This window comes from Gymnoscopelus braueri, assembly GCF_963280865.1.
Source record: "Gymnoscopelus braueri genome assembly, chromosome: 7".
Lineage (NCBI taxonomy): Eukaryota > Metazoa > Chordata > Actinopteri > Myctophiformes > Myctophidae > Gymnoscopelus > Gymnoscopelus braueri.
The window spans coordinates 31,593,439-31,615,897 of NC_137608.1; the positions used below are offsets into that span (position 1 = coordinate 31,593,439).

A 22,459-nucleotide genomic window follows, 5' to 3' on the forward strand; every position below is an offset into this window, starting at 1 on the left:
ACATTTTAACAACACAATACACAAATCTTGTATGGGGGGTCCCTGACTCCCTGGTTCAAAACATTTTCAGATGGGGGGGGGGGTGGGGGTCTGCGGACAAATACATATTAATTTGGGGGTCCTTGACATGAAAATGTTTAAGAACCACTGATTTAAAAAACATTACACAGCAAGCCAAAAATAAGCAAACTACACTTAAGAAACAAGCCCTCAAAAACCGCAACCCGGCAACTACCAATAATATTTGGTATATTAAATAATATATATTATATAATATAATATATATACACAATAATATTGGTAGTTATTATTTACAAGCAACCTTACAGAAAAAGAAGCCCAAAGTCACTTATAATAAGCGGCCATGGCAACACTAGAAAAGTGACGTCATGTTTAGAAGTACGCAGTGCTGGACAGGAAGGAAGTGGGTGTTAGCTAATAGCTGAGCTCCGTTCCGGTAGCAAATATAACACATCCGGTTTCTGAGCTAGCAAATATAAGGTTTCCGGTTGCCTTCAAAGTAAGAGCATCGCATTTAATGTTTTATGAAAGACATACATGCATTTCGAAAAAGACATTTATACAGTGGTGGAAAGTAACTAAGTACATGTAATCAATTACTGTACTATGCATTTTGAAAAATACACGTATACAGTGGTGGAAAGTAACTAAGTACTACTCCACTACATTTCAGAGGCAGATATTATACTAGTTACTTGTTACTTTGTATATTTTTGATTATAATTACAAGACCACTTCAGCCCTATTTAAACTTTGGAAATTTGAAAATAGCCGATCTACAAGCAAAATATTTTTATATTTATACAAGACCACTTCAGCCCTATTTAAACTTTGGCAATTTGAAAATAGCCGATCTACAAGCAAATATTTGTATATTTAATTACATTTTGATACCAGTACTTTTACTTAATTACATTTAGAATTCAGGACTTTTACTTTTGCAGAGTATTTCTACATTGCAGTATTGATACTTTTACTTAAGTAAAACATTTTAGTACTTTTTCCACCACTGCATTGATGGATGTATTTATAAGAATTAGCCTACGCCCTAACAGGTCGTTATTGAAATTGGCCTTTGATCCACATTCAATGGGCACTTAGCACATTTTCCATACACCCATGTTTAACCACTGTGATTAGACTGTAAACAGGTTTCAGATTTAAATTGGAATGCCAAAGATGGCAATCCCCTTTCTATAAATAATAATAGTAGCTTGTACAGGTGTAACATGTGGGGGGTTTATAAACATATTTAACAATACAATACAGTGTGTGTGTGTGTGTGTGTGTGTGTGTGTGTGTGTGTGTGTGTGTGTGTGTGTGTGTGTGTGTGTGTGTGTGTGTGTGTGTGTGTGTGTGTGTGTTTGTGTGTGTGTTTGTCATGGCATGGTGTTTTTTCCCCTCAATTTCTTTAGAGCACAAAGCCCAAATACCATTGAATATAATATATATGTATATATATATATATACGTATACGTATATGTATATGTATATGTATATGTATATGTATATGTATATGTGTGTGTGTGTGTGTGTGTGTGTGTGTGTGTGTGTGTGTGTGTGTGTGTGTGTGTGTGTGTCAATGCAACAACTACAGTTGTGTGTGTGTGTGTGTGTGTGTGTGTGTGTGTGTGTGTGTGTGTGTGTGTGTGTGTGTGTGTGTGTGTGTGTGTGTGTGTGTGTGTGTGTGTGTGTGTCAATGCAACAACTACAGTTGTTAAAAAACAGTTTTGTCTGAATCCAGCCACTGTAGTCCACACACTAAACCTATATTTTCTACAGAGGTTGTGAATATTTGATTGTTAGGTTAGTGCATCAATGATCTTGTTGTACAGTATGTTAAAATGTTTTGTTGAAATGTATATACAAAAAATCTGTTATTTCTAATTATGCTGCCGGTATCGTGTCTGTGATTATAATGAGCAGGGGATTTGAGCAGGTCACAGCTGATTAGAAGGTTGTAAAGTAAGGGTTTTTTTTAGGCAAACTTTGCAGCATTGGGTAAAGAGTAAATAATATATATATGTGAGTGTGTGTGTGTGTGTGTGTGTGTGTGTGTGTGTGTGTGTGTGTGTGTGTGTGTGTGTGCGTGTGTGCGTGCGTGTGTGTGTGTGTAAAAAATTAAGCACATTAAAATGGAAATGGTCATTTTCACTAAATGTCACTACATTTCAAAGTAAAAATGTTAAATTATAAAGAAAAACATTACTTAGTGATGTGGTATTAGTAATTAGGGCACATATATATGTTTCTTAAAACAAAAGATGACTAATATATTTCAAGTGTGTGTATGTACACATATATATATATATATACAAATCACAATCACATCACAGAAATAGATCACCATTCCCCTGCACTTCTTGACGAAGACGAAGAGCCTTTTGTGGAAATAAATAACTCTCCTGCACTTCATGAGAGCCCTGTAGATGAAGTTCTTGTTGTGGAAATACCGGTAGATCACGCCTATGCACTTAGTGAGAGCCCTTTAGATGAACAGGATGACATACAAATGCAGACTCTAGATATTAGTACTGTTCAGAGTGTCATGGGACCTGGTGCAACATTAGGACCCTTCAAACACGATGCCCTTGAACCTGCTAGCTTTACTTTGCAGGCTTCTGATTGGAAAATGTTTCACTCCTACAGACCCAAAGGAAGTAAACATTTTACGAGGTTTGAATGGCAAGAGTTATTTGCCAGAAAGCTGAAGGAATCAAATCCTTACTGTATAATACGTTTTGCTAATCACAACTTTTCTATTGCTACCACCAGAAAAACATACAAGCCATGTCTCACGATCAATGGCTCCTGCCGGCATACTTCATGTGAGATGACTTTCAAAATACTTCTCCATTCAGTCGAAGAGGGCATATTTCATATAGTTTACACTGGCAACCTATATCACACAAAGGACAGATTGAGAAGTAGATATATTAGGGGCCAAGAACGTAAGGAGTTAGGGATATCAATGAAGGACAAATCGCCATATTGTGCTTACGTCGATGCAGTAGGAAAGGCAGATCCTAGGTCTTTAATAGCTGGTAATCGAAGTGGAGTGGGTAGAGACTCCGCTCCGTTTAGAAAGGTCAAACATGAACATCGCAAACTAAGCTGGATGAATGATGATGAGATTACAGCTCTGCGCCTACTGAAAGCTGACTGGGAAGATGAAGACACAGAAAGTGTAGTTGTAAAAGGATTCATTCAACTTATTAAAGTTAGTCCCCTTAAGGTTATATGTTTTAGTGAAGCAGGAGTGAGACTGTGGCACGATGTGATTAAGGACAGCGCTGCATCATGGGATGCCACTGGGGGAATCATTAAGAGTAAACTAACAAAGAAAAGGATTTTGTATTATGAGATTGTAGTAAGTTCATCCACTTCGTCCGCTTCAACTCCTGTAGCATTTATGATCAGTGAACAACACACCCAGACTGCTGTAGAGGAGCTCCTCACGGAATTGAGGTGCAAAGAGAAGGAGATATTTGGTGCCAACACAACACCCATGCAGATTAATAGTGATAGGTCCATAGTGCTTTTGAAAGCCAGTATGCATATCTTCAATGGAGATAGCATGAAAATGTACTTGTTACGCTGCTGGAGAATAGTGAATGGAAAGGCAGATAGCAAAGATTTGAATTTTTGTACCATAAGAGCATGTAAGAGTCATCTGATGAAACAGGCAAGTCACATTTGCAAACAACAGTACAATACTAGAGATTGTAGGTTTAAGTTGGCTATGTTCATCTTCAGCGCTTTAGTTAATGCCAAAACACTGAAACAAGCAGGTAATATAGTATCTGCTGCTTGTATTGTACTTGGTAGCAAAAGGAACTCCAGCGAGGTGGCAGCTAGTCTTGGCCGCATTGAGGATGAAACACAGAAGCTGCCAGGAATTGCAGGAATTATTGATAAAGAGCATGATCGACAAGACAATTCATATGACACTGCGGTTGATGATATATTTGACTTGACTGCTGATGTTTGTGAAGGTACATCTCCCTTCAAAGACTATTTTGAACAACTAAGGGCTACAGCCAATAATACAATTAAAACCAGCAATGACACAGGTGAAAATCAATACCATGGAGAAACTATTTTAAACAAACTGTTCTCAAACTTCCTCCCAACTATTCCAATATGGTCAGATCTACTCTCAGGTGATTTGCAGCGATTCTCTGGAGCCTATGCTGCACAAATAAACCATGGTAAGAAAAGCACAGCTATTAGTGAGGCCATGTTCAAAAACACAAAAGTGTTGCTTTTACGAAATGAGAAACACAGAATTGACGAATGTATACAGCGCATACGCTCACTATACAAGCAGTCAGCCATAGATTTCATTGCCAAAGTAGGCTACAGGATATCACAGGCATCACAGCGTCCACACCCACCACCTGTAGAAGAGTGGAACAAAAAGAGAACTCTGCCGCCACAGCTGAGACGCTCTTATCAAAATAAGCCACAAGCAAATTCAAAGATTTTCTTACAAAATGACAGCTCAGCAAGTGTGCCAGACAAAACAAAGGCACAAAACAGAGGCACAAATGAGGAAATATGCAATAGTATATGCAGGTTTGCAAATAATGAGAGTAATTGTTGGCTAAATGCAACCCTACAATCGATACTGCATCTGCAAGTAGTACAAGATAAATTGAAACAGTTGACACCTACTTATATGGTTGCGATGTCATCAATGCCAGGGAATTTAGCAGCTCTCATCCAAGCGTTTTTTCAAAATCCAGGGCACACATTTGATGCTAAAACAATCCATGGTGTCACTCAAGAATTAGTCAAGAGCATCCCAGCGTTGTCCTTGTCAATGCACAATGACCCACTAGATTTGATACACAAATTATTAATCTGGTTGCATGATTGTAGTGTCCAAACAACTGCTATGGCAAAACATACAGACATCTGTAAAAAATGTGCATCGAAAGTTGAAAGCATTTCATGCGCGCCTACTGTTTTTGCATTACCGCTGACACATAAATGTGAGTCCCTCAATTCTCTTTTCGAACACACAATCATGGAAGGTGAAGGTCAACAGAGATGTACAGCATGTGGTTCAGAAATGAAGAGACAAATATGTTGGATTGATGCTCCTGATGTCATTACTCTTTCTGTGTCCCGTGTTGATAATGGTGGGACGGTGCTCCACACGCCTGTAGTCCCATCTGATATAATCGAAATTCCCATTCGTGACAGCAGTAAAATTAAGTATAAGTTGGGCTCAATCATTTGTCATGTAGGATCAGTGGCCAAAGCCGGACACTTCTGGGCACATTTGCTTTATGACAATGTTGTAATTAGAGCAGATGATACAAATATAGACATCCTTCAACCAGCAAATGCATTGCAATTGGCAAAACCACATGGGTACATTTATTTCTATGTGAAATGTAATGATGCATCACTTAATGCTGTTATCACAATAGAGGACAATTTGGAAGATATTGGCCATGGTGTGGATGTGTTTTTTTGCAATGAAAGACCAAATCACAATATGTGTGAAGCCATACCATTACCAATACTAACATTTCTAAAACAGACATCTGCTTTCCAAAAATGTCACACACGGCTTGCAGCAGCAGCAGCAGCAGCGCAGTCCCCAGCATTGTTTAAAAGAGCGCTTGAGAAACTTGCCAACACTCAGGTGGTGTCATTAGTGTCTCGGCAATTTTCTATGACAGACGTGTACCACATATTAAACAGCTTTGTGAATGACACACTTGGGGCTCCTTTCCTTGGAAATGACCTGCTTTGCCTTAAAAGTCTTGGTCGCTATATTTGTACTCAATGTGGTGACCAGGCCGTACCATCTAGAAAGAACATATCAGAACTCATAGTGCAGCCACTTGAAGTGTCACAAAAAGGCATCTTGGACACAGTTGCCAAAATATGTTCTGCTCAACTTGACCAATGTGAAACATGTAAGCAGGACTTAAGCTTATCAACCTATCAAGTAATTCACAGCCCACAGACTTTACTTCTCCTGCTAAGATCTGGTGCAGAAATTCCCAAAACGTTCACTCTCTCCTGTCTGTACCACCAAAATGATTATGCTGTGTCCAGCATTTGTGCATTTTTTGACAAGTCACCATATGTGTCATTGTACACGTGTAAAGACCAGCAATGGCATATCATGACAAAAGCATCCAATGACACAGCAGGCTATACCTTTGAGCTGATGCTAAAAATACTGACCACAGCTAGTTGCTTTGTCGTGTCATACGAGAAAACTAATAGTGTGAAACTAATCAACTTTCAGCAGGTCGAACAAAAACATAAATGCACAGACAGATGCAAACTACACAAGCAGACAAGGGCTAGAAAAGGGAGATCCATTCCAACGGCAGCTGTGGAGAATAACGAGTGGCTGAGTGATAAGATGATCGATGAGTACCATAAGCTCTTGCTTTCGAGTGTTGAAAGAAAAAAAAATGCATTTATTTGTCCCAGCACTTTTGTAAGCCAACAGTTACAGAGTTTTTGGTGTGATGACATCAGTGTCCTCCCAGATGTACCACGAGCATCACGCAATTGGTGGAACTACGAGTTGGTGATATTGCCCGTCAACGCAAATAAGTCCCATTGGGGAGCCATCGCGGTAGATTTCACCAAAAAGACAGTGAATGGTGATGTTATAGTATTAGATGTTGTGATAATGGATTCACTACGTGTGCATGAGCAAGACCTGGTTAAGGCATTTTTTCCACTGCAAAGGTACTTAGCATTACAGTACTTTGCATTGTATGGTAGAGGTATGGGTATTACATTTAGATATGAGTGTTATCACAGTTGTCCCAATTTCATAGAACAAACTGACGGCAGCAGCTGTGGTATTTTCACTTGTTTGTTTTCCAAAGCTGTTCTGTTTGATGTGAGCCTCAACACTTTCAAAAGCCACCGTGAAAAGCGAGATTGTGTTATGCATGAGTTGTCAGGCAAAAAGATATTTATCTGAGTACAAAGTTAAAGCATGTACTGTGATTTACTGTATCTTGGACAAACTACCTAAAAGGCTCTGTTGTGTCTGTTGTAGGAGAACGTCACAAATGGAGGATGCGAGGGACCAGAACTGACATGTTCCCAAGACACCAGGAGGGAACATCATTTTGGTCTTCCTTTTTTTCCTTTAGGTTTTGATTTAATCAAATGTTTTCTTCTTTTTTTCTTTTGTCTTTGTGCTTACTGTGATCATCTAAAAACAAACATTAGAGCACAGGACTATGCAATGTTTGGACTGAGCTGGTTCTGCTTTATATACGTACATCTATCTATTGATCAATTTGTGTGTGTGTGTACAATGTTTGCACTTTAAGTTTGCTGTGTTGCACTTTTGAGTGATGTTTGCACTTCAGTATATTGCATGTTATACTTTTTTATACATTTGAGTGATGTTTGCACGTTGGTACATTGCATGTTGTACCCGTTTATTATACATTTGAGTGATCTTTGCACTTAGGTACGTTGCACGCAGTACCATTTTATACTTTTGAGTGTGGTTTGCACTTCCTAGAACTTCCACATTTTTACAGTTTTGCATGATGATTGTGTTTGAATAATGTTTGCTGTTATTAACACACACACATATAGTAAATTGATCAAATCTGTGACTACTAAACTACTAAAGTAGCCTCTCAGTCCACCTTAAGACAATTGGCAATGTTTAAAAACAAATATTGGAAAATGTATTTATATATATTCTGTTTTTGATAAATTGTACACTGTTTTATTAGTAAAGAGTAATTAAAAGGTCTTTTTTTAAACTTTCAAAGCCTGTCTGTATTCTTTTATGGTGTGGGGTTGTGTGGCCACTTGTATACACTATTGGGTTAGGGTATGGCCACTTGTATACACTATTGTCTGAAAAGGGCCCTTTTCTGACCCCTGACCTCACTGGACGGCCCGCCACTTTTTTCTACACCTTAGTGCCGCTTAGCGGAGAGAGTGGCTGTGTAGAGGGGGTCTCCCCGAACGCGTGCGTACCTCAGAAGTTCCGGCACTAAGCACCGTCTCCTGTCCAGTGTCCAATTTGTATAGGCTATGCACTGAAAAGGGCCCTTTTCTGACCCTTGACCTCACTGGACGGCCCGCCACTTTTTTTTACACCTTAGTGCCGCTTAGCGGAGAGTGTGGCTGTGTAGAGGGGGTCTCCCCGAACGCGTGCGTACCTCAGAAGTTCCGGCACTAAGCACCGTCTCCTGTCCAGTGTCCAATTTGTATAGGCTATGCACTGAAAAGGGCCCTTTTCTGACCCTTGACCTCACTGGACGGCCCGCCACTTTTTTTACACCTTAGTGCCGCTTAGCGGAGAGTGTGGCTGTGTAGAGGGGGTCTCCCTGAACGCGTGCGTACCTCAGAAGTTCCGGCACTAAGCACCGTCTCCTGTCCAGTGTCCAATTTGTATAGGCTATGCACTGAAAAGGGCCCTTTTCTGACCCTTGACCTCACTGGACGGCCCGCCACTTTTTTTTACACCTTAGTGCCGCTTAGCGGAGAGTGTGGCTGTGTAGAGGGGGTCTCCCCGAACGCGTGCGTACCTCAGAAGTTCCGGCACTAAGCACCGTCTCCTGTCCAGTGTCCAATTTGTATAGGCTATGCACTGAAAAGGGCCCTTTTCTGACCCTTGACCTCACTGGACGGCCCGCCACTTTTTTTTACACCTTAGTGCCGCTTAGCGGAGAGTGTGGCTGTGTAGAGGGGGTCTCCCCGAACGCGTGCGTACCTCAGAAGTTCCGGCACTAAGCACCGTCTCCTGTCCAGTGTCCAATTTGTATAGGCTATGCACTGAAAAGGGCCCTTTTCTGACCCTTGACCTCACTGGACGGCCCGCCACTTTTTTTTACACCTTAGTGCCGCTTAGCGGAGAGTGTGGCTGTGTAGAGGGGGTCTCCCCGAACGCGTGCGTACCTCAGAAGTTCCGGCACTAAGCACCGTCTCCTGTCCAGTGTCCAATTTGTATAGGCTATGCACTGAAAAGGGCCCTTTTCTGACCCTTGACCTCACTGGACGGCCCGCCACTTTTTTTTACACCTTAGTGCCGCTTAGCGGAGAGTGTGGCTGTGTAGAGGGGGTCTCCCCGAACGCGTGCGTACCTCAGAAGTTCCGGCACTAAGCACCGTCTCCTGTCCAGTGTCCAATTTGTATAGGCTATGCACTGAAAAGGGCCCTTTTCTGACCCTTGACCTCACTGGACGGCCCGCCACTTTTTTTTACACCTTAGTGCCGCTTAGCGGAGAGTGTGGCTGTGTAGAGGGGGTCTCCCCGAACGCGTGCGTACCTCAGAAGTTCCGGCACTAAGCACCGTCTCCTGTCCAGTGTCCAATTTGTATAGGCTATGCACTGAAAAGGGCCCTTTTCTGACCCTTGACCTCACTGGACGGCCCGCCACTTTTTTTACACCTTAGTGCCGCTTAGCGGAGAGTGTGGCTGTGTAGAGGGGGTCTCCCTGAACGCGTGCGTACCTCAGAAGTTCCGGCACTAAGCACCGTCTCCTGTCCAGTGTCCAATTTGTATAGGCTATGCACTGAAAAGGGCCCTTTTCTGACCCTTGACCTCACTGGACGGCCCGCCACTTTTTTTTACACCTTAGTGCCGCTTAGCGGAGAGTGTGGCTGTGTAGAGGGGGTCTCCCCGAACGCGTGCGTACCTCAGAAGTTCCGGCACTAAGCACCGTCTCCTGTCCAGTGTCCAATTTGTATAGGCTATGCACTGAAAAGGGCCCTTTTCTGACCCTTGACCTCACTGGACGGCCCGCCACTTTTTTTTACACCTTAGTGCCGCTTAGCGGAGAGTGTGGCTGTGTAGAGGGGGTCTCCCCGAACGCGTGCGTACCTCAGAAGTTCCGGCACTAAGCACCGTCTCCTGTCCAGTGTCCAATTTGTATAGGCTATGCACTGAAAAGGGCCCTTTTCTGACCCTTGACCTCACTGGACGGCCCGCCACTTTTTTTTACACCTTAGTGCCGCTTAGCGGAGAGTGTGGCTGTGTAGAGGGGGTCTCCCCGAACGCGTGCGTACCTCAGAAGTTCCGGCACTAAGCACCGTCTCCTGTCCAGTGTCCAATTTGTATAGGCTATGCACTGAAAAGGGCCCTTTTCTGACCCTTGACCTCACTGGACGGCCCGCCACTTTTTTTTACACCTTAGTGCCGCTTAGCGGAGAGTGTGGCTGTGTAGAGGGGGTCTCCCCGAACGCGTGCGTACCTCAGAAGTTCCGGCACTAAGCACCGTCTCCTGTCCAGTGTCCAATTTGTATAGGCTATGCACTGAAAAGGGCCCTTTTCTGACCCTTGACCTCACTGGACGGCCCGCCACTTTTTTTTACACCTTAGTGCCGCTTAGCGGAGAGTGTGGCTGTGTAGAGGGGGTCTCCCCGAACGCGTGCGTACCTCAGAAGTTCCGGCACTAAGCACCGTCTCCTGTCCAGTGTCCAATTTGTATAGGCTATGCACTGAAAAGGGCCCTTTTCTGACCCTTGACCTCACTGGACGGCCCGCCACTTTTTTTACACCTTAGTGCCGCTTAGCGGAGAGTGTGGCTGTGTAGAGGGGGTCTCCCTGAACGCGTGCGTACCTCAGAAGTTCCGGCACTAAGCACCGTCTCCTGTCCAGTGTCCAATTTGTATAGGCTATGCACTGAAAAGGGCCCTTTTCTGACCCTTGACCTCACTGGACGGCCCGCCACTTTTTTTTACACCTTAGTGCCGCTTAGCGGAGAGTGTGGCTGTGTAGAGGGGGTCTCCCCGAACGCGTGCGTACCTCAGAAGTTCCGGCACTAAGCACCGTCTCCTGTCCAGTGTCCAATTTGTATAGGCTATGCACTGAAAAGGGCCCTTTTCTGACCCTTGACCTCACTGGACGGCCCGCCACTTTTTTTTACACCTTAGTGCCGCTTAGCGGAGAGTGTGGCTGTGTAGAGGGGGTCTCCCCGAACGCGTGCGTACCTCAGAAGTTCCGGCACTAAGCACCGTCTCCTGTCCAGTGTCCAATTTGTATAGGCTATGCACTGAAAAGGGCCCTTTTCTGACCCTTGACCTCACTGGACGGCCCGCCACTTTTTTTTACACCTTAGTGCCGCTTAGCGGAGAGTGTGGCTGTGTAGAGGGGGTCTCCCCGAACGCGTGCGTACCTCAGAAGTTCCGGCACTAAGCACCGTCTCCTGTCCAGTGTCCAATTTGTATAGGCTATGCACTGAAAAGGGCCCTTTTCTGACCCTTGACCTCACTGGACGGCCCGCCACTTTTTTTTACACCTTAGTGCCGCTTAGCGGAGAGTGTGGCTGTGTAGAGGGGGTCTCCCCGAACGCGTGCGTACCTCAGAAGTTCCGGCACTAAGCACCGTCTCCTGTCCAGTGTCCAATTTGTATAGGCTATGCACTGAAAAGGGCCCTTTTCTGACCCTTGACCTCACTGGACGGCCCGCCACTTTTTTTTACACCTTAGTGCCGCTTAGCGGAGAGTGTGGCTGTGTAGAGGGGGTCTCCCCGAACGCGTGCGTACCTCAGAAGTTCCGGCACTAAGCACCGTCTCCTGTCCAGTGTCCAATTTGTATAGGCTATGCACTGAAAAGGGCCCTTTTCTGACCCTTGACCTCACTGGACGGCCCGCCACTTTTTTTTACACCTTAGTGCCGCTTAGCGGAGAGTGTGGCTGTGTAGAGGGGGTCTCCCCGAACGCGTGCGTACCTCAGAAGTTCCGGCACTAAGCACCGTCTCCTGTCCAGTGTCCAATTTGTATAGGCTATGCACTGAAAAGGGCCCTTTTCTGACCCTTGACCTCACTGGACGGCCCGCCACTTTTTTTTACACCTTAGTGCCGCTTAGCGGAGAGTGTGGCTGTGTAGAGGGGGTCTCCCCGAACGCGTGCGTACCTCAGAAGTTCCGGCACTAAGCACCGTCTCCTGTCCAGTGTCCAATTTGTATAGGCTATGCACTGAAAAGGGCCCTTTTCTGACCCTTGACCTCACTGGACGGCCCGCCACTTTTTTTTACACCTTAGTGCCGCTTAGCGGAGAGTGTGGCTGTGTAGAGGGGGTCTCCCCGAACGCGTGCGTACCTCAGAAGTTCCGGCACTAAGCACCGTCTCCTGTCCAGTGTCCAATTTGTATAGGCTATGCACTGAAAAGGGCCCTTTTCTGACCCTTGACCTCACTGGACGGCCCGCCACTTTTTTTTACACCTTAGTGCCGCTTAGCGGAGAGTGTGGCTGTGTAGAGGGGGTCTCCCCGAACGCGTGCGTACCTCAGAAGTTCCGGCACTAAGCACCGTCTCCTGTCCAGTGTCCAATTTGTATAGGCTATGCACTGAAAAGGGCCCTTTTCTGACCCTTGACCTCACTGGACGGCCCGCCACTTTTTTTTACACCTTAGTGCCGCTTAGCGGAGAGTGTGGCTGTGTAGAGGGGGTCTCCCCGAACGCGTGCGTACCTCAGAAGTTCCGGCACTAAGCACCGTCTCCTGTCCAGTGTCCAATTTGTATAGGCTATGCACTGAAAAGGGCCCTTTTCTGACCCTTGACCTCACTGGACGGCCCGCCACTTTTTTTTACACCTTAGTGCCGCTTAGCGGAGAGTGTGGCTGTGTAGAGGGGGTCTCCCCGAACGCGTGCGTACCTCAGAAGTTCCGGCACTAAGCACCGTCTCCTGTCCAGTGTCCAATTTGTATAGGCTATGCACTGAAAAGGGCCCTTTTCTGACCCTTGACCTCACTGGACGGCCCGCCACTTTTTTTTACACCTTAGTGCCGCTTAGCGGAGAGTGTGGCTGTGTAGAGGGGGTCTCCCCGAACGCGTGCGTACCTCAGAAGTTCCGGCACTAAGCACCGTCTCCTGTCCAGTGTCCAATTTGTATAGGCTATGCACTGAAAAGGGCCCTTTTCTGACCCTTGACCTCACTGGACGGCCCGCCACTTTTTTTTACACCTTAGTGCCGCTTAGCGGAGAGTGTGGCTGTGTAGAGGGGGTCTCCCCGAACGCGTGCGTACCTCAGAAGTTCCGGCACTAAGCACCGTCTCCTGTCCAGTGTCCAATTTGTATAGGCTATGCACTGAAAAGGGCCCTTTTCTGACCCTTGACCTCACTGGACGGCCCGCCACTTTTTTTTACACCTTAGTGCCGCTTAGCGGAGAGTGTGGCTGTGTAGAGGGGGTCTCCCCGAACGCGTGCGTACCTCAGAAGTTCCGGCACTAAGCACCGTCTCCTGTCCAGTGTCCAATTTGTATAGGCTATGCACTGAAAAGGGCCCTTTTCTGACCCTTGACCTCACTGGACGGCCCGCCACTTTTTTTTACACCTTAGTGCCGCTTAGCGGAGAGTGTGGCTGTGTAGAGGGGGTCTCCCCGAACGCGTGCGTACCTCAGAAGTTCCGGCACTAAGCACCGTCTCCTGTCCAGTGTCCAATTTGTATAGGCTATGCACTGAAAAGGGCCCTTTTCTGACCCTTGACCTCACTGGACGGCCCGCCACTTTTTTTTACACCTTAGTGCCGCTTAGCGGAGAGTGTGGCTGTGTAGAGGGGGTCTCCCCGAACGCGTGCGTACCTCAGAAGTTCCGGCACTAAGCACCGTCTCCTGTCCAGTGTCCAATTTGTATAGGCTATGCACTGAAAAGGGCCCTTTTCTGACCCTTGACCTCACTGGACGGCCCGCCACTTTTTTTTACACCTTAGTGCCGCTTAGCGGAGAGTGTGGCTGTGTAGAGGGGGTCTCCCCGAACGCGTGCGTACCTCAGAAGTTCCGGCACTAAGCACCGTCTCCTGTCCAGTGTCCAATTTGTATAGGCTATGCACTGAAAAGGGCCCTTTTCTGACCCTTGACCTCACTGGACGGCCCGCCACTTTTTTTTACACCTTAGTGCCGCTTAGCGGAGAGTGTGGCTGTGTAGAGGGGGTCTCCCCGAACGCGTGCGTACCTCAGAAGTTCCGGCACTAAGCACCGTCTCCTGTCCAGTGTCCAATTTGTATAGGCTATGCACTGAAAAGGGCCCTTTTCTGACCCTTGACCTCACTGGACGGCCCGCCACTTTTTTTTACACCTTAGTGCCGCTTAGCGGAGAGTGTGGCTGTGTAGAGGGGGTCTCCCCGAACGCGTGCGTACCTCAGAAGTTCCGGCACTAAGCACCGTCTCCTGTCCAGTGTCCAATTTGTATAGGCTATGCACTGAAAAGGGCCCTTTTCTGACCCTTGACCTCACTGGACGGCCCGCCACTTTTTTTTACACCTTAGTGCCGCTTAGCGGAGAGTGTGGCTGTGTAGAGGGGGTCTCCCCGAACGCGTGCGTACCTCAGAAGTTCCGGCACTAAGCACCGTCTCCTGTCCAGTGTCCAATTTGTATAGGCTATGCACTGAAAAGGGCCCTTTTCTGACCCTTGACCTCACTGGACGGCCCGCCACTTTTTTTTACACCTTAGTGCCGCTTAGCGGAGAGTGTGGCTGTGTAGAGGGGGTCTCCCCGAACGCGTGCGTACCTCAGAAGTTCCGGCACTAAGCACCGTCTCCTGTCCAGTGTCCAATTTGTATAGGCTATGCACTGAAAAGGGCCCTTTTCTGACCCTTGACCTCACTGGACGGCCCGCCACTTTTTTTTACACCTTAGTGCCGCTTAGCGGAGAGTGTGGCTGTGTAGAGGGGGTCTCCCCGAACGCGTGCGTACCTCAGAAGTTCCGGCACTAAGCACCGTCTCCTGTCCAGTGTCCAATTTGTATAGGCTATGCACTGAAAAGGGCCCTTTTCTGACCCTTGACCTCACTGGACGGCCCGCCACTTTTTTTTACACCTTAGTGCCGCTTAGCGGAGAGTGTGGCTGTGTAGAGGGGGTCTCCCCGAACGCGTGCGTACCTCAGAAGTTCCGGCACTAAGCACCGTCTCCTGTCCAGTGTCCAATTTGTATAGGCTATGCACTGAAAAGGGCCCTTTTCTGACCCTTGACCTCACTGGACGGCCCGCCACTTTTTTTTACACCTTAGTGCCGCTTAGCGGAGAGTGTGGCTGTGTAGAGGGGGTCTCCCCGAACGCGTGCGTACCTCAGAAGTTCCGGCACTAAGCACCGTCTCCTGTCCAGTGTCCAATTTGTATAGGCTATGCACTGAAAAGGGCCCTTTTCTGACCCTTGACCTCACTGGACGGCCCGCCACTTTTTTTTACACCTTAGTGCCGCTTAGCGGAGAGTGTGGCTGTGTAGAGGGGGTCTCCCCGAACGCGTGCGTACCTCAGAAGTTCCGGCACTAAGCACCGTCTCCTGTCCAGTGTCCAATTTGTATAGGCTATGCACTGAAAAGGGCCCTTTTCTGACCCTTGACCTCACTGGACGGCCCGCCACTTTTTTTTACACCTTAGTGCCGCTTAGCGGAGAGTGTGGCTGTGTAGAGGGGGTCTCCCCGAACGCGTGCGTACCTCAGAAGTTCCGGCACTAAGCACCGTCTCCTGTCCAGTGTCCAATTTGTATAGGCTATGCACTGAAAAGGGCCCTTTTCTGACCCTTGACCTCACTGGACGGCCCGCCACTTTTTTTTACACCTTAGTGCCGCTTAGCGGAGAGTGTGGCTGTGTAGAGGGGGTCTCCCCGAACGCGTGCGTACCTCAGAAGTTCCGGCACTAAGCACCGTCTCCTGTCCAGTGTCCAATTTGTATAGGCTATGCACTCCTTTGAACAGCATCTATCAATTTAGATAAATAATTAATGTTTTAAATCCGTTTTTGTTACACAGAAACATAATATGTGATATATAGCTTCGTTTAAATGCTTAATTTATAGTTTTAATGTGCAAATGAACCGTTTTTCAATGGTTTTCAATGGTTTCTTTTTACTCTAGAGGGTACTCTTATTCTGAAGAGATCGTCCACCGGAAGTCTTATATTTGCTCCGTTATATTTGCTGACTGAACACTGCTTAATAGCTGGCTAATGTTAGCACGCTCAGATTTCGGAGTCTTGTTACGGGTTCTATGGTAAATACATTTTCTTTCATAATGATCAGCCAAATACGAATACATCGCTAACGTTACATGGGCAAAACGGTCATTAGTGATTCGTCTAGTAATGAAATGTGGTGCTGCTTTTTGTTTGACCTGCTTCCTATGAGCTAGACAAATGCATGCTAATGTAAGAAAGTTTAGCTAGCTACGTTAGCTATGGAAAAATCATATCACTTAGTGATGATGCCATTGACAATGACATTAATTATTACCAAAATGTATGGTCAATGTTATACAGGGCATGAACGACGGTAATGTATACACACGATAGCACCCCTGTCCCGTTGGGGTGAATTGAAGTAGTAACATTTGTTTATGTGGTAGCTGATATACACAATACACGGTTAACGTTTTATGCTGGATACAGGAAATGTGTGGGCACCTGAGAAGTCTGGGCACAGTGTGCACCTCAATGTGAAATTGGCAATTTTTCCCAAAAAGTGAAGAACAAAAAATAGTCTGAAATAATGTTAAGTATACATGATTTGAACATGTACGGTACATCATTATCACACCTAAATCTAGCCGCAAGCAACTCTTAGATGCTTATTTTGATATCTGGAATCTAGAGTTGAAAATACCAACCCTTGACAGCATATTCATCCAAACAGAAAAGTCCTATCTGATTGTATTAGACGACGTTTAACTCACCAACATTGTAGCTGTACGGAAATCTTGGAGTATCCTCTTTGTATCTGCCAAGTTTTTGTTTATAAACAAAATCCACCATAGACATGTTATGAGCTACTTTCTGTCAATAAAAGTAAGTGTTGGAGTTAGGAAGCGCTCGTTGGAAATCAATTCAATTCAAAGGGCTTTGTATTTGCATGAGAAAACATACATTTACATTGCCAAAGCCAAAGTGGAACAATACAGTCCAAACAAAATAATATATGTACAATTAAAAGGGAACAGAAATGATGTGTACACAGAGCTGTTGCATTGCAACTTACAAAACCATGGAATTGTGCATTTGCTGTCAGAAATAGTTAGCATATATATCCACATAGGAAAGGTTAGCTTGGGATAGGCTTTTGCAAAGTTGTGCACAAAAAATGTTTTTCAAAAGTGTTTAAAGGTAATTGCTCTGTATGTACAGTGCTTCTTTAATTTACAATTAAGCATTTAGTAGATGCTCTTAATCCAGGGCGACTTACAGTAAGCAAGGAAAACACAAGGTAATACATGAACTGCACAGAAATAGTGATCTAGGATCATAGGTAAACCAAGAACCTATCATCAGTCTAAACAGTAGAATATCCAAGAAATCAATTTCTATGTACCATGGTCACTCGACGATGCAGACAGTGCAGGAATACACACAATGATAAGTAGTCTTTAAGATGGTTGTGTTCCGTTTGATATCCTTCCCCTATCACAGCAGCTCATGAATCTTGCTGCTGTGTTTGCACATTGTTGTACTTAGCCCAGCAGATATGGGAGTTTTTTGTCAATAGTCATGTTTTCAAACTCTCCTTGGGTGATTGTGATCAGTGGGAAGTATGTGTCTCTGATGTCTTGGTACACCCAACGGTCCTTCGTACCACCTGTTTCGTAATGGCACAAAATGCAGGAGGCAGCAGGAGTAGTACGTTGTGTTATTGAAACTGAGTGCTTGCAAAAATTATCACATGCACAGAATTTATTGACGGAAAGTAGCTCATAACATTTCTATGGTGGATTTTTATTAAACAAAAACTTGGCAGATACAATGTTGCAATGTTGGTGAGTTAACCGTTGTTTAATACAATCAGATTGGACTTTTCCTTTTGGATGGATGGGCTGTGAAGGGTTGTTATTGCAAGCTTGCGGCTTAGGGTAATTGAAGTAGTAACATTTGTTTATGTGGTAGCTGATATACATGGTTAACGTTTTATGCTGAATACAGGGAGAGTGGCCACCTGAGAAGTCTGGGCACCTCAATGTGAAATTGGCAAATTTTCCTAAAATGTGAAAAAGTTAAGAATAAAAGTATGCTTTTGAAAATAGTCTGAAATAATGTAAAGTATACATGATTTGAACATGTTCGGTACATCATTATCACACCTAAATCTACCCTGCAACTTATTGTTTATGCCATAATGACTGGCTAGCCACAGTTAGCAGTTGTAGCAATTGTTGAAATGTTAGGCTGTTCAAGCATGTTCAAGCATGTTCTTTTTTTTGGGGGGGGGGGAGAGATTAAGTTGACCAGACTTCTCAGGCGCTCACTCTTCCAGTAACCTTTCTGCTATCCTTTTTGCTCAAATGTTAGACTGTACCTCGTGCTGGTTACATTTCTGTCTAATAAAGTATTGAATCAATCAATCAATCACAGGAAGAGATGTCAGGAGAGAGTGTTGTGAGCTCGGCGGTGCCGGCAGCTACAACCCGGACCACTTCCTTCAAGGGTTCCAGTCCCAGTTCCAAGTATGTGAAGTTGAATGTGGGTGGGGCGCTCTACTACACCACAATGCAGACGCTGACCAAACAGGACACCATGCTCAAGGCCATGTTCAGTGGAAGGATGGAGGTACTAACAGACAGCGAAGGTAGGTTCTGGTGGCTTTCTTTTTTATGTTCAAACTAGAATGGATAAGGTTGATCTTAGCATGTGCCAATTCAAAATAGAGATGTACCGATATAATTCTTTCCTCCTGATACCGATTCCGTTACCCATAACTTGCATATCGGGCGGTGCCGATCCGATCCCAGTGTGTAATTTAAATAAATATAGGTCAGTGGTTCTCAAAGTGGGGTCCAAGGACCCTCAAGGTTCCTTGAAGGGGTTCCAAATGGACCCTTACATGTCTGTAACTCAGAGTGTACCCATTTGTACACTCAGAGTTATGGGGGTCCTTGAAATGAAAAAGTTTGAGAACTACTGATCTAGGAATGGATAAAAAATACCATTAATAATTGTTAAAGTGCAGCCACTAGTTAGTAAAATAATAATGTACAGGAAGATTATTAAACATCGTGCAACATCAACTGAAACATTAAAAATATGACTGTAAATTAAATATCATCATGTGATAAATTACATGGTATGGGAATGGCATAGACTGGCATACTCACAGATACCTGCATTTTAGGCAGTATCGGTACTTTTCCGATACTGGTATCGGTATAGGAACAACTCTAATTCAAAACAATCATTGAGCGGTCTGTCACTTGTTCACATCTACAGGATGGATCTTGATTGATCGATGTGGGAAACACTTTGGCACAATCCTGAACTACCTTAGAGATGGGGCTGTGCCACTTCCAGACAGCAGAAGGGAAACAGAGGAGCTGCAGGCTGAATCCAAGTATTATTTGGTCCAAGGCCTGGCTGATGAATGTACAGCTGCCTTACAGGTACAACCCCTGGGCTGTTTGAGAGCACAATAGAGGCCTTCTGCATGACTTTGACCACTTGAACCCTAGCATCCATATTCTGGCCGGGACATTAACCAAAAATGTAAGCTCTACAAGCTCACAACGTGTCACATTGCAACACGTTGTGAGCTTGTTGATCGGCTATTTTCGGCTAAAGAGAAAAAAGCAAAAACAGTTTTAACTTGTTTTACTGTGACTAGAGGTTCTAAGTGGTTAAGCATCTGTTCCATTATCTTCCACCAGGTGGCAACATTGGTCTGCCTGTACATTGCACTGGAATAAACGATACAAATGCAGTCATTGTTTTGTGATTGTGTGATGTACAGCAATGCAAATTAATAGAATTAATCTTATGATTTTTCCTCTTAGAACAAAGACACGTATGAGCCGTTTTGCAAAGTGCCTTTGGTGACATCCTCTAAAGAAGAACAGAGGTTAATTGCAACTTCTAATAAGGTAAAGCCTTTTTTACTTCATGCGTTAGGGTCAATGATCCCTTATACCCACACACCATGCAAACACAAACTCAACATAGAGTAGTACTAGCTATGACAGTGAACTCGTAGGACACAAGCTAAACCCAAAACACATAGGAATGTGATAAATCTAAGGGATACACTATACAGAGGTTATTTAATTTTGTCATTCATAAAGGAAAGGGGGAAAAAACTGTGATGAAAATGACTATATATTAGTTTTCTGTTGTGCTAAATATGTTGCAAACATAACAGAAGCCTTTGTGCAATATCCTGTCTTCATCTTGTGTGCACATAGAAGAGCTTTCCGTTCTATTGAGCCTACTGTGCAGAAAGGTCAAGATTATGTGGTATTAGTAAGGCCGGCAAAATCAGGCGTTTGTGAGAAAAGATGGAGGCTACCCCATCTAATAGTTATAATTAACCAATATCACTGGGAGACACTGAGACTCGTCCGGTGCTTGCAAACATCAAACCAGACCAAGAGGGATTTGTGTATTCATCTTTATTGATTCATCTCATGTGTGTGCTTTTATGACAAATATTAGTGTAGTATAATTACCTTGGCAGTATCCACTTCACAGATTACAAAACGCTTTTATTCTTTTCCACAGCCTACTGTCAAACTTCTGTATAACAGAAGCAACAACAAATATTCATACACCAGGTGAGACTTTTGTTTAGAGTTGTTTCTTATCATGTAACTCTAAACGAGGAGTATAAACACTGCACATTATCTTTACTGTCTTGTAAATATTTCCCCCTCTTGTGCAGCAATTCCGATGACAACATGCTAAAGAACATTGAGCTGTTTGACAAGTTGTCGCTGCGGTTTAACGGCCGCGTACTCTTCATCAAAGATGTCATTGGAGATGAGATCTGCTGCTGGTCATTTTATGGACAGGGTCGCAAGATTGCCGAAGTATGTTGCACCTCCATTGTTTACGCCACAGAAAAGAAGCAGACAAAGGTAACATTTTTTAATATATATATATTTCATCTTTTCACAATCCGGGCATGCATATTCTTGTTATGCCCAAACAAATGGTCCATGTCCTTTTTAAAAGGTAAATATTAAATTCTTCATTCCTCTTACTACCTTGCTCTAGGTGGAGTTTCCTGAGGCACGAATCTATGAGGAGACACTCAACATCCTCCTTTACGAGTCTCAGGACGGGAGGGGCCCAGACAATGCCCTGCTTGAGGCCACAGGGGGCGCTGCGGGACGCTCTCACCACCTGGATGAGGATGAGGAGCGGGAGCGCATCGAGAGAGTCCGTAGGATTCATATAAAACGACCTGACGACCGCACACACCACCACCAGTGACCTTCCTTCTCCCACCATGAGTTGCCCGACCTGTCAGCCCTGTGTCTCTGACCCTGGACACTTTTTAGATCATGCTTGTGCCTTACAAAACCCAGCACCTCTCTCTTTCACTACCACTCTCATCTTGATCAGCATTTTTCTGGGGTCTGATGCTGAGGGGAGATGGGTGACATTATACAGTACCTTAGTTTGAAGTGGTGAAGTGATTTTTCTTCCTTTTTGAGGGTGTTGCTGCTTGTCAGCTGGTGTGTGTTATGTTCTCTTATAGACTTTGTCTTATTATATGTACGTTAGTCACAACTTTCTATCACTGTACTCTGCTCACTGTTGGTATGCAGAAGCTCAGAAGTCTAAGGTTTAGTTTACACTTCATCACACTGTCTATGCGATACTGTTGATACAGTTAAGATATCATGGGTGGATGCAACATTTCAGAAAACTAACTGCACCATACCATTCCTTTGTTCCCTTTGATCAGATCTCCCGTTAATCCAGTGTCCTTTCATTCCACTAACCTAAAGTGATCATTTTAAAAGGACAGAACTTGAGCTGTGACCCGAGGTGTTAAGTGTATCGGGTTGATTGAGTGATGGATGCTGAGGTTGAAATGAATGGCTGAAACTAGAGACCTCCTACCCTGGTAGGAAGGGGATCCCTGTCTTGTACAAGCTTTTAACAGGGAGAGAAATTAGACCTGTCCTTCACCATAGCATTCATCAAAGAATGTACTGGTTGCACACAATAGGTATGAATTATGTCTCTTTTAACAGTCACAGTACTTGTAGGTCTACTGTACAGACGTGAACATAATATTATGTATGTTTTACAATATATTTATACATTATCACAAATAAATTTCTACAAATATATTTTTGCTTGTTTTAATTTGCAAATACCCATTCATAAGTAAACATACAAAATTATGATACATATGGCTTCATTGTTCTGCAGTAAATCTAGCTAATTCCAATTCTTGAAATGCTTTCTGATTCTTAATATACACAGTAAAATCCTCACTGTTAATTTATCCATTTCTAACCCAGAGTGTACAAATGTAACCAAATGGACATTTGACACTCAAAAGTTAAATTAATACTGGGGATTTTATTGTGTAAGAATGCCACGCAGTGCTTCCATACACATGTGCTTTCAAAGTGTAATAATGTAATGTGTTCCTAGGTTTCGCTTTTACCAGAAGCAAATAGCACCAGTGGTCATCCCTTTCTTTTCTAACTATCTGAACATTTAGGTGGTGGAACACCTCCAACATGGGTGGAAAGTACATGCACTCAAGTACTGTA

The 22,459-nt window shown here is 44.5% G+C and overlaps 1 protein-coding gene across 1 annotated transcript; it reads left to right on the forward strand.

Moving 5' to 3' along the window:
- The first annotated feature begins 404 nt into the window (after window positions 1–404).
- kctd10 (potassium channel tetramerization domain containing 10) lies at window positions 405–22,025 on the forward strand. Its single transcript, XM_080432604.1, has 8 exons — window positions 405–438; window positions 15,912–15,967; window positions 18,312–18,525; window positions 19,164–19,333; window positions 19,724–19,810; window positions 20,445–20,497; window positions 20,605–20,800; window positions 20,940–22,025. The coding sequence occupies exons 2-8, from the start codon at window positions 15,965–15,967 to the stop codon at window positions 21,156–21,158; spliced, it is 942 nt and encodes a 313-aa protein (XP_080288730.1). The 5' UTR covers window positions 405–438; window positions 15,912–15,964; the 3' UTR covers window positions 21,159–22,025.
- Window positions 22,026–22,459: the final 434 nt, after the last annotated feature.

Coding starts and splice junctions, on each gene's coding strand:
- kctd10 (XM_080432604.1), top strand. Junction 18,526..19,163: donor GGTACTAACAGACAGCGAAG/GTAGGTTCTGGT, acceptor TCACATCTACAG/GATGGATCTTGATTGATCGA. Junction 20,498..20,604: donor AACAAATATTCATACACCAG/GTGAGACTTTTG, acceptor CCTCTTGTGCAG/CAATTCCGATGACAACATGC.